We start from the raw sequence: 13479 nt of genomic DNA on the forward strand, positions 1-13479 counted from the left end.
CAACGTAGCCGTTGGCTGGTTTTACCGATGACGATGCTACATGTCACCTGTCTAACCACTCCTTCCTTCTCGCCAGGTCAAGCCGGGCGGTCCATCATCACTGGCAGACTCAAGTCTCCTTTAGGCCAACGCCCGCCCTTCATGCACTCTCTTTAGACACAACGGGTCTCTCGCGTGTCCGTGTGATTTCAGCCCATCTAGTCACGCCATCAGTCACATTGATTGCTGACTCGAATTGCTGTTTTAGCAGGATCCTCTGCAAATAATGTGTACTCTAATTTCCATTCTCCATTTTGCCTTGGCTGTTTTGTTTTTGGCAGATATGCTCACCCGAAGTGATGGCCAGGGAAGGGGCGTGCAAGTTCCTTTTACATTCTCCTCCCAATCTTTAATTTGCTAACCCCTGCAGGTGCATCATGCCTCCCCTCTTCCGTTGAGGGGATGCAGTTCGTCAATGGAGAAGCAGTTCCACATATCACACTAACATCTACTTTCTTACAGGGATGGCAGTGCGGTTCACAGAATCACGCAATCGTGTGGATCATGTTTCCAGTTCATACTGGAGGGGTCATCCCTCAGTCTTCACAAAATCTCCCGAAGGCCAGCGCCGAGGATATCTCCTCTTGTAGCACGGCTTAAAACTAGCCTTCCTAATCCCAGCACTTATCACCTGTCTAGAACTGACTCTTGACTGTGTAAAACCGGCACTCACTGATGCACTTTTCGTTATTGTGCTCTACCTTCTAAATTGTTTTTTATTGCACTGGCATTGTGGGAGAATTGTTTTAGCTTTAACCTGTTTGCCGTCCACGTTGGTCTAGGTTGCCCTAGGCGCTGGTTGCCAAGCTCACTGTCCAGGTTGCCTTGGGCGCCCGGCTGTCCGGCTCATGGCCTTCGTCTAGGTTGCCCTAGACGCTGGTTGCCCAGTTTGGTCCAGGTGGCCCTGGATGCGGTTGCCCGGCCGTCATGTCTGTCTGGGTTGCCCTGGGCGCTGGTTGCCCAGCTCATGGTTCAGGATACCGCTTCTCACGGTCAATGTTAACTGCCTGATTCGGACTTGACGCAATTGGATGACACTACGCCTGTCATCTGTTTAGATCGCCTATGGCCCGCTATATCAGCTACACATATATTGGTTCCCCTTCGATGCAAGGGGCAAAAGTTACGTGCATCATACTCCTTGCCAGACTCAAGTCTCTCCCTGAGCAAATGCTTCCGTGAGAACTCTGGATTCCCAGGGTACATTGTCAGTCGCTTTGAGTAAAAATGTCCTGGCCACATGGAATGTCGTGTGAATGCACACCCCTCCACTCACTCAGGGGCCAGTGCTTGGCGATGACTAATATAATTTCTGCATCCAGTTGGGCGATATGTATTGCTTATTCTCTCCTCATTGCTACCTTTACTCATTGTCTCTCCAGCAGCCAGTTCTAAACTGTACTATCCTGCCACAGTGGTGCAGCTGGTATAGCAAGCTCAGCGTTAAGTCATTCTCAGAGCTCCTCTGCACTCTGAGATGCATAAGTGCCATGGTGGTACCCCAGCACTGATCTGTTAAGTTGTCTCGTCATATTTCATTAACATATGTTTCTTCCTCCTGTCACATACAGGCATGAATTGTCCTGAAGTCCTTTGTCACGCCGCAAGGTCATGCTTCCCTCGCATTACTGATGCTGCTCATCTTATTTTGGGGGGCTTTCCAAGAGCAGGTGCTAAGGTGTAGCTCACACGCATCCATCTTGGCCTTGGGTCTGCAGCTCATGCATTCATCTCACTCTAGCCGCTGCAGGTGAGCTATCGAACCAGAACACACATCTGGCTTCACAAGCACTAGTCTTCTACAAAACTAGTCATAATGCTTATCTATCCTAAATATTAAACCACATGACTTCGATCTTGAATATACTCAAGCACCCATATCAACTAACTCATTGCTCCGGTCCCAAGCATCTGCAACCACAAGCTCTATTCCCCTGCATTGATCCTGAGTACATCATGTTTAACCTTTTAACCCTAACCATGTTTTGCTTCCCTGGTCCCCGTTCACTACCTTAAACTATGGCTCACACTTTACCTGATTTTCAGCAGCCATCTAGCTAACGTGCTGCTTAAATGTAACCTCTCTTCAAAGAGGTTCACTTCTCACTCATTCCGCATCGGCGCAGCCAAGACTGCCGGCCAAAAAGGGCTATCCACGTCATCCATCAGGATGCATCAAACTAACTCCTCTTGACATTTTCGATGCTCAGAAGTTGCTCTCCCATGTTAACTCAGGTACCTCATTTTACCTTCACAAATCCTGGTGGCGGTGGTTAAATTCTGGCATTCGCCTTGCACTAATTGCTGAAACATATTGGGCCCCAGCATGCCGGTAGCTTGTGGTGATTTAGTCTCAGCCATGGGCATGTTGCCCTTTCACTGATTGCCCAGCTCGTTCGACGCTTATGGTTCAGGTCACTTCTCGCCGGTCGCCCGGCTCGTGATGCGCGTCTAGGTTGCCCTAGACACTGGTTGCCAGTTTGGTCCAGGTTGCCCTGGATGCGGTCGCCCGGCCATCACATCGGTCTAGGTTGCCCTAGGCGGCTGGTTGCCCAGCTCATGGTTCAGGTCGCACCGTGCGCCCGGTTGCCCGGCTCGTGGCCTTCGTCTAGGTTGCCCTAGGCGCTGGTTGCCCAGTTCGGTCCAGGTTGCCCTGGATGCGGTCGCCCGGCCGTCCGCGTTGGTCTAGGTTGCCCTAGGCGGCTGGTTGCCCAGCTAATGGTCCAGGTTGCCTTGGATGCGGTAGCCCGGCACGCCTCGCGTGGTCTAGGTTGCCCTAGGCGCTGGTTGCCCAGCTCGCATAAGCACTAAAGTCCAGGTTGCTCTGGATGCGGTGGCCTGGCTCGTCCGCGATGTACTAGCTCGCTAATCACTGGGCCCAGATCGTTGAAGTGCTTATGGTCCAGGTTGCCCTGGGCCCCGGTTGCCCGCCGCCGCGCGTGGTCTAGGTTGCCCTAGGCGCTGGTTGCCCAGCTCGTCAAGCTTCTAAATCCCACTAAAGCGAAAGCATGCTGCGGGCCCCACTACAACCCTAGGTTATGGTTAACACCTAGCTACTTTAAAATTCTGTCGGCGTCCTGGCACAACGTCTTCACCCGCCCAGTCATGTTAATTCATCTTGTATGTATACTAATGTCTCTGCTCCTCTCAGAACCAGATTACTGAGTCACCGCCCTGGCAGGCATCACTCATCCTTTTGGGGGTAGGCTCCCCGCCCTGCCTTCATCCATCGGCGGGAGGCGAGATCCGCTCATCGCTGGGCGGATCCGAGGCGGGGCCTCACGCCAAAGACTGTTACCTATTCAGGACTCTATCATGCTTGCATCCAAGCCGTTCCTTTACTAATTAAATCGTTAACTGATTCTATTCTGTCTACTGAGTCTTTCTGGTAGAAATGATAGCTTCAGCGAAAGTTCTACTAGGAAGACTCGTGAATGTAGCTCCTCCCATGCTTACACGGAGCCAATCTTAGCTTTGCCTACTTTCGGAAAGCCCTGCAATCTGATCATTCACTCATTCAATCAGCTAGCCTATAGAAATTCAGTGGGCTCTTTAAATATGTACCACCTAACACTGCTTCTGCTTCTCAGTGCGCTGACTTTGACATCCCCTCCACCTCCCCTCCAGCCACCTCTGCCAGCAGTCCACGTCCATCGGGCACGGTCTGCCTACCACATCTTCCTTCAGCCACCGCCACCAGTTGGTCCCCGTCTGCGTCGTGGGGGTAGGCTCCCGCCCCTGCCTTCATCCATCCGGCGGGAGGCGAGATCCGGCTCATCGCTGGGCCGGATCCGAGGCGGGCCCTACGCCAAAGACTGTTACCTATTCAGGACTCTATCATGCTTGCATCCAAGCCGTTCCTTTACTAATTAAATCGTTAACTGATTCTATTCTGTCTACTGAGTCTTTCTGGTAGAACAGGTATTCCACTAAACCATACTTTACTAAAACCGAGCAGAGTATAGCCTACACACATCTGCACTCTTCTATTATTTCAACTCAATGGCAAAGTGAAGCGAACTTCACCGTGGTCTCATAGTCAATGACAAAACCTTTCTACACAGTTACTGTAATTACTTTCACTATTGACTGACAAGGGGTTACAATCGAAAATAGCCCAATAATGTTCAAATCCTAAGGCTATTTATCCTACAGAGAAGTTGTTTGGGACTGCTTACTAAGGGCTGCTTACATCTCGTGACAGTACGTCTTCAGCTGTGCTTTAGATGCACCTTTCGCTATAGACTAGGTTTTTCTTGGTCAGTGGCATAATGATTTTTAGAGGGTGTAAGATAGTGATTTTTGGATCATGCGCCAGACCACACCTGCCACACCCCTGGGCTCAAGGCTTAATAAAAGTGAAGCGCATGGCGCAAAATTCGAGTGTAAGATAATAAGCTTTGCGTTGCGATAAGAGCTAGATGTACCGCAGAACGGTACATAATATGACTGCCGCCCAGTCCTACACATTCTCTCCGCAAAAATAAATTACACTTCTCAATTTGTGTCCATCTCCTACTGTACTTATGTGTATGTAAATAAGTGTGTGCATGGGTGTGTTTGCTTTTCTGTATATGTGTGCTTCTCTGTATGTGTGTTTTTGCTTGTGAGTGTGTGTGTGGGGTAATGGGGTGTGTGCGTGTGTCTGCTTACCTGCATGTGCGTGTGTGTGTTATATGTGTCTGTGTGTGTGTGTGTGTGTGTGTGTGTGTGTTTTTGCTTGTGAGTGGGTGTGTGGGGCTAATGTGGTGTGTGTGTGTTTATGTGTGCGTGTGCCTGCATGTGTGTGTTTTTATGTGTGTGTGGGTCACATCTGTACTTTACTTGAGTAATAATATTTTTGGAAACTTGTGACTTTTAGCCTACTCTATGTTTCAAAAAAGACAAATACTGTACTTTTGACTCCACTTTTTTCAATAGTTCAATTTTGAACTTGTCTGAATTGGCTGTGGTAATGATGCTGACAACAGATTCTTCATCAGAGAAGAGAATGAAGAATCATTTAAATCATATTATTCCATCCATTTGAACAGTTGCAAAGTTAGGAAAATAGGTCAAATGTTTTTGTTGGATGTAAGAAACCATATTGTAGGTCTGTTAAAGTCCTATGACTGACCAAAGGACCCTATTAATGGTCAAATATATTACAAATTAAAAAGGGAAAATAATTGTGCTTCTGAATACTTATGTATTTTTAAAAGCAAGTACTTCTATACCTACTTCAACTTAAGTAAAAATCTGACTTAGCAACTTTCACTTGTATTGGAGTAATATTTGACAATGTGTAGCCTATCTTGTAAGATTGCAATAAACGGAGTGGAGAAAGAGTCTCATGTTGACAACGCAACGGCGTGTCGTTTATTCAATCATTCTAAAACGATAAGATACAAACATGGCGCTCTCCTCGTCGAGGAGGAGGCCCTAACCCTGCAGATCATAGACAGAGAAAGCACGCCCGACACTTCGACTTTTCTCTTGTGGTGGTGGAGCTGACTGGACACCATCATCCATGGCGTCTGGCCTGAAAAAATCTTTTAAGGCTAGTCTGCCTGGGCCTGGCCATGTTTTAACCGTCTCACTCATTCGTTCGTTGTTTAACGGACGTTTTAAGCGTGCGCATTTGAAATGCAGCATATGCGTGTAGTTTAGCCCAATAGTCCAGTAGTAATAGGGTTAAACCCGCAACAAATGAGTAACAAGCTGAATTTTTCAGGATATGTTCAGAATACCTTTAGGAATGCCATACTAAAAGTCCCCGTGAATCCTCTCTGAGATATTCAAGATGGCGTCCAAAATGGCCGCCATTTGGAGATTTTTCCGTATCTCAGGCTTAAAACCTGATACAAATGCAATTAAAAGGTCAAAATATATGTTTTTTAGGGTAAGTAAGTCAATTTCATCATTAGTTTCTTGAATGAAGACATTTCATAATAATAAATAACTTCAGTCATCATCCTCATCATCAGAAATTGGTGTTGATTCTTCAGTTTCTCCCTCATCATCTAGTAAAGATGGCATTGGTGCTGCATTATATGAAGTCAGCATTATATATAATATTATGTGCTATTACATTACAACGGTTATAGAGGGAAAATTGCTGTCTGATTGTTGTCTAACTGTGCATTCAGACCAAGAGCTACCAAAGTTGCAAAATCGCTTTTGTCACTGGTAAAATGCAGCTGCTAAATAATAATTCTGTTGCTCAAGTCGCTCACGACATGAGAGATTTGAACCTTATAAGTTCACATATTTTTAAATATGCTTTCATAGTTATTCCTCTTTTGCCAAACTTTCTGAATTAACAAGGAATTCTTATTCAAAGTTAGCTTACGCTAGCTGTTTGGGTCACTGTACCATTTAAGCCCACCTTGGAAAAAGGCATTTTTTGAACACATTTCACCCATCCAAATCCTTATTTGTGTTTTAATTTGAAGATTTATGTGAAATGAATCAGAAAACATTTAGTTTGTATACTCAACATTTTTAATCCTTAAGCAGTGTATCTATCAGTAGGGCTACATGTATTGACTAATGGTTTGCTCACTACGCTAACTAGCATAACTCATCTTTCTACATAAAGCCAAATGTAAAAAATGACAATGAACTACCTGTTTATACACAAAAAACAATAAACACTAATCTCCCAATTTACATAATATGAATCTACATACTAAGTCAGTGGCTGAAAATAATTGAAAAGAGGCTCTATCTGAGGGGTTGGAAAACACCAGAGTTTTGAAGCGACTTTATCTGAGCCTCCTTGAGACTGCACAGATGTAAGCGAGCCTTATTCAATATTGACAAATGTGATTGGTGCCAAGTAACATATAATAAAGACATTGTGTGATTAGACAAAATAATGAATAGCATTAGACAGGCCCCTCTTTTTCTAAAAAATGACTTCAAAGTTACAAATGGGCTTAAATAGTGCCTGGGCTTAATGGGTAGGCTGTGAATTTCGTGTCATTGTCACATTAATGACCTTGTAATCTTGGTTAACTTTAATTTTAGCAGTGTGTCAATGGTGAATTTGGATTTCTTGTATGAGAAAACATATATTTTAACATTTTTATTGCATTTGTATTATGTTTTAAACCTGAGATATGGAAAAATCTCCAAATAGCGGCAATTTTGGACGCCATCTTGAATATCTCAGAAAGCACAAGGGGGATTCACGGGGACTTTTAGTATGTTATTCCTAAAGGTATTTGAGCTAATGCTCTTGGACTATAATAACTTTCAAACGGTAGAGCCTGTTACTTTAAAATAGCCGGACGTATTCTTGCTTTTAGGCTAGTGACAAATGGTCAGAAAGGGCTTTAGTTTTTGAGATACCCCTGCTGGAGGTAGAACTAAACCCAACAATGTTTTTCCTCATCTCTAAGGTCTCTTATATATGAAATGGATTCTTGGCTAAAAATATTTTACTGCTAAGATTGTTAAATTAACAGATATTGTTATACACCCCAAAACCAAAAAAGGACTAAAATATAGCCTGTCTGTATTGGAGTTAAGGCATATAAATTAGTGCAGATCAATCACACAAGCTCTGAGAAATTTGAAACTTGGCACGTTTATAGTCAGGAAGTTGCTTTACCTACTAGAAAAGACTGGATGTGAATATCTTGATGTATGGAATGAACAGAGACATGTAAACACACACCTAAAATAAGCGGAAGTGCAAAAAATGAATATCTATGCAGAATGTTTTTATTTACTTTGTAGCTGCTTTACCAGGGATTATCATAGAAACACATATGATGGCTTATGGGAAAGGTGGGGTTGTTCTGAATCCAACAATACCAAATATGTAAATATAGTATGACGAATCAGGGTGTTCTGTCACTCAATGTATGAGGTGTCCAAAATGAAAGAAAATGAAACACTGGCAAAATACAGTCTCAAGTCCAAATCACATTATCAGTGGTGAGAAGAATGTTGACATTCATTGTTACTGCAAGGTAAGCAGGGCTCGAATTATCTTTTTGTCTTTAAGGGGGTCTCTCTATCTCATAAAAAGTTGGCACATCCCAAGGCGATACAATTAAATAGCCTAGGCGCGCGTGGTGATTTGGGTAGGTCTATGTCCAGTAGCAGCCTATATTTGAATTTAACGTCTTTAATGGTAAGAGACAGGGACGTCACTATGATTGAAAGACAGGGGGGGCTTAGCCCCCAGGGTTGTAGGTAAAATTTCATCACACCTTAAAAGGGCTTCAATGAATTGTACAGTAGGTACCCTTTGAGGCCTAGGCCATTTTCAGTGTAGGCCTAATTTTACTATTACAGTAAGCTCATTGTAAGGGCCATCTGTTAGGCTACATAGTTTTCAAGACAGTATAGGCTACCCATATCTGGGAATGTATATGATGTGATCATGCATGTATTAATAATATACTATACAAAACACTAAAAGATTTCTATAGTTATTTTTTTGTAAGGGGTTACTCATAAGTGAAGTGAAACCTGACTAAGAGAACACTGACTAGACTTGCACAATAATCCTCTCTTGAGCCATCACTGACTGGATGTGAAAGTTGCAGAATACCATGAAATTATGAAAGCAGATGTACAGATTGAGAAATGACACACTGCCTTTTCTCTCCGCCCTTCCTCTCCTGTAGCATTTGATCATTTGATCAGTGCTCTTTTTAAGTTGAACTAGGGTAGTGCTTAACTATAGCTACTACAAACTACTGTTAACTTATGTATTCATTCAATAATCAAACAATATTCAAACCTAAACAATTGCACTCTAGACTAAGTTATGACCCTTTTTAACCAGATAAGTCATATATTAGTTATTTGAGGCCTAGGCAATTTTCAATGCAATTTTACTATTAAGCTCTTTGGTCATTGTAAGGGTAATCCATTATGCTATATATACGTTTTCAAGACAGTATAGGCTACCCATATCTGTGAAAGTATGATGTGATCATACTTATGGCAGCCTATATGTCAAGGAAACATAGTCTCATGATTGTTTGTTACATTCATGTCACCTGAAGCATGATGGTAGAAATATCTATCCAAAGCTCAGTTGATCTGTGCATGTCATGATAAACTTTTGATTCTTTGATATGGAAACCAAGTTCCTTATTTTGGGCTATAACATTAAAATTTCAGCTCAAAGTTGTAGAAATTTGCTGCAATTGGAAAACTCGGGAACGGCTTACTGTAGAGAAGAATGCTTCATATTGTCGTGTCCGGTAAGGTCTGCTGTTTATTCTTATGGTTTACCCTGTATTAAGTGACGCGTTCATGAGATATACTTTTGATCATCTTAGGGTGGCTTCAGCGCCCCCAAATAGGCCTCCCTGGTAGCCTAAGAGATTGCACAGGGATGGATAATGAGCGTTGTTTAAGATTAAATTACAATGCCAGGCACCTTCAGATATGAGAGACCCCCTCAGATTTTTGACTTTGTTGTTTTCATGGGAGCCAGTCCTCACTTTAAGGTAGCTCGGCTCCCTCTGGCTCCCACGTAATTCGAGCACTGAAGGTAAGTTACATACGGTAAGTGCTGCTCTAAATTTACATTTAATTATGATACATTTCATATGTCCCAGTATTAAACAATTCATATGAAACACAGATCCAATTGAATCAGGTTAACATTGGGATGGAACACCTATATTAAAATATTTATATTCACTTGAATGGTTTGTTTTGGTCAAGTCATTACTGAATAATGGAAAATAATATTGTTAGCTTTTGTCTGTCCAGACCAGCAGTGGACAGTAGAGCCTACACTTGCAAATGTTGAGAGTGAGAGCACATCTGCACCAAGAAGGCTGAGTAGGGCTGACACAACATCATTTCAAATACTGAGAGATTGTTTCATTTGTGGGAAGTCCAGCTCTAAACCAGAACCTCTGACAGCAATTTCGACTGGTTGAGAGCCGACTGACATTTTAGTCAGAGGGCTAAGTCCTTTCTTAGTTAGGGAAAGTAGTTTCTACAACTTACTGTTTAGCTACTTAGGGGTGAAGTAAGCAGTGTAGGCTCTACTGTCCACTGCTGGTCTGGACAGACAAAAGCTAACAATATTATTTTCCATTATTCAGTAATGACTTAACCAAAACAAAATTCAAGTGAATGTAAATATTTTAATAAAGGTGTTCCATTCCAATGTTAACCTGATTCAATTGGAACTGTGTTTCATATGAAATGTATCATTATTAAATGTAAATATAGATCAGCACTTACCTTGCAGTAACAATGAATTTGTCAACATTCTTCTCACCACTGATAATGTAATTTGGATTTGAGACTCTATTTTGCCAGTGTTCCGTTTTCTTTCATTTTGGACACCTCATAGCCTGCACTGAGTGACAGAACACCCTAATTTGTCATACTATATTTACATATTTGGTATTGTTGGATTCAGTACAACCCCACCTTTCCAACAAGCCATCATATGTGTTTCTATGATAATCCTTGGTAAAGCAGCCACAAAGTAAATGAAAACATTCTGCATAGATATTCATTTTTTGCATGTCTGCTTACTTTAGGTATGTGTTTACATGTCTCTATTCATTCCATACATCAAGATATTCACATCCAGTCTTTTCTAGTAGGTAAAGTATGGGGTGAGGATTGTCTCAAAATGATTTAAATATATATAAAATGATATATATACATATACATACATTTATAAATATCCAAATACAAAATACAAATATAAAAATGTGACATACAAATAAATAAACAAATTTATATAAATAAACGTGTCTTTGTAAATATATTTTCGAGAAAGATTCAGTTGCTATCAGTTGATAACAGACATGTTGTACAACACTGCCATCTGCTGGTTGTTCAGTGGAGGGTGTCTTTGCATTCAAATCTAGTGGTATTTATTTGTGGATCTTGGTGTGCAGTAGGAATGTCTCAAAATTACGTCATCGACATAAAAGCAAAAAGGAGATTCACAAATGCAGATTCCACATACAAAGTCAAGCATATTTATTTTCAAATCTCGAAAATATATTTACAAAGATAAGTTTATTTATATAAATTTGTTTATTTATTTGTATGTCACATTTTTATATTTGTATTTTGTATTTGGATATTTATAAATGTATGTATATGTATATATATATCCTTTTATATATATTTAAATCATTTTGAGACAATCCTCACTCCATAGTAAAGCAACTTCCTGACTAAACATGCCAAGTTTCAAAGTTCTCAGAGCTTGTGTGATTGATCTGCACTAGTTTATATGCCTAACTCCCATACGGACAGGCTATATTTTAGTCCTTTTTTGGTTTTGGGGTGTATAACAATATCTGTTAATTTAACAATCTTAGCAGTAAAATATTTTTAGCCAAGAATCCACTTCATATATGAGAGACCTTAGAGATGAGGAAAAACATTGTTGGGTTTAGTTCTACCTCCGGTAGGGGTATCTCAAAAATGTGGGGCCATTGTCACTAGCCTATATTTAGCCTTTATATTAGTATAGGCCTACATTTTAGGATTATTCTCAAATTCAGATAGGGGGACGGGATTATTAGCTAATTTCAATTGGACCGTTTGACCGGAGAGATTTAATTTTGTCGGACATTTAAATGTTTTTTCCGGCCACAACGGAACCCCCTGGGGAGTCGTATAGCACTGCAGTGCAGTCTCTCAGAATTAGAAACCTCGTGCACTCACACTTAGTAGCTGCAACTTGTTGGACACAGTTACAAATAAACACTTAGGCCTATTAAGTGTAACTAATACATGTTAATTAATAGTTAAAAAACTAAACACGTTTTTATCTCTGCTAAAAAGGTAGGCTAAAGGTAGGTCAAAGTGCCTGAGCACCACCTGGGGGCTCTGTTCACGTGCTTGGAGCAGGGGCAGATTTCGCAATAACTTGGTTGTTCTAAACCTAGAGTCGATAAAGGTGGTTGTCATCCTCTACTTCAGACTCCACACATAAGCTAACAACAGCTACACACTGCCTCGTCCACGCATTAACCAAACTTCATTGGTTACCATTGGCTTTGGCGCACATAAACAACAAGGAAGCATGGCTAGCCCAAATAGAATTCTTATCAAAGGTGGGAAATTTGTGAACGAAGATGTGACCCAGTTGGGAGATGTGTATATTGAAGACGGAAAGATAGTGGCGGTCGGATTAAATCTGCATTTACCCGGCGGGGTGCGGGTTATTGATGCCCGGGACAAATTGGTGTTGCCAGGTGGCATTGACACTCACACTCATATGGAGTTGGCATTTATGGGTACTAAAGCTGTGGATGATTTTCACATCGGAACGAAGGTAGGCTAAAGGCAAAGTACAACCTCTGTTGCCAAGTCTGTTTTCTATAGGCCTAGACTTCTTTTCAAACCTAGGGAAACTAAAACAATTTCCTTTCACTTTCGAAATTATGTCAAAACCCAGTTTGATTGAACATGTAGACCTAATTGTAGGCTATGTCGCATCTTCTACACTTACAGTATCATAGGTGGTAGGTGACATGGGATTTGTATTTGCATTGCCGTGCAATTCAAACGCATGTTGATTGTTTGAATTAAATCAGTGATACTGGTCGTCGCACACCCAGCCTGCGAAAAAAACAAAACCTTACCTGACTTGAACCCTGTGGTATTTTGACGAGAAAGGTAAACAGATAGATAGATAGATACTTTATTGATCCCCAGCGGAAATTCAAGACAACAACATAAACAATCCAGCAAAGTGCAGCTACAGTAAATTAAGTTGTGTAACACTGGTGTCCTCCATCATTTTGAGTAAGATAGCATCTGTCTTTATAAATAAAGATGACTATACAATGTATTGAAAAATGTGTTATGACTCGTTCTGCATTCTTTCACATAAACATACGGGCATTTGTGAGCGCCTGAGGGCGTTTTTGGGAGGTAACCAGGTATGCTGTTGGAGGTGCAAACAGACGCTGCATCGCTATTGAGATCACATTATAGGAGCTGGCTCAAGGGTTATACAAGTGTTTTGTCGTGTTTAGTTATAATGAAAGCACAGTTTAATTCATGTGTGTTCACTTCTGGCTCCTTATCAATTTGATAACTCAAGTGACTCCAGTCTAGATTTTTTGACGTTAATCACTCCTATGATATATTTATATTCTCTGTCCAAAGGAAAGTGCATGTTTCAAAGTTAACTGATAGTGAAATCAACCAAAAGTCAGATATTGTTTGGACCTCCAAGTGGTCTGTGACGTAAGTTTGTGTGAAAGAATTTTGTTCCGACTGGGTTGAGCATTTTTAATGTAGTAAATCTAATCAGTTTCTGATTTTAAACACACTTTTAAATACACTCGTTTGATACAGTGTCTAGAATACTGCAGTCGTTATTGGGACTTGCACCTTGGACTTCTATGAGTACTGTATAAACTTTCACATGAAACAACCATCCAAAAGTTAAAACAGCTTTACACAAGGCCATTCTCACATCGTATATCTGGT

General features: G+C 41.5%; 1 protein-coding gene across 1 annotated transcript in view; it reads left to right on the forward strand.

Moving 5' to 3' along the window:
• Positions 1 to 11929: 11929 nt before the first annotated feature.
• The window catches only part of dpys (dihydropyrimidinase), a 15855-nt gene continuing 14305 nt past the window's right edge, over positions 11930 to 13479 (forward strand). The window contains exon 1 of the mRNA XM_048261587.1: positions 11930 to 12313. Coding sequence (XP_048117544.1) covers positions 12062 to 12313 — 252 coding nt within the window. The 5' untranslated portion in view covers positions 11930 to 12061. The remainder of the gene's footprint in view (positions 12314 to 13479) is intronic.

The sequence above is a fragment of the Alosa alosa genome, chromosome 13, assembly GCF_017589495.1.
Source record: "Alosa alosa isolate M-15738 ecotype Scorff River chromosome 13, AALO_Geno_1.1, whole genome shotgun sequence".
Taxonomy (NCBI): domain Eukaryota; kingdom Metazoa; phylum Chordata; class Actinopteri; order Clupeiformes; family Clupeidae; genus Alosa; species Alosa alosa.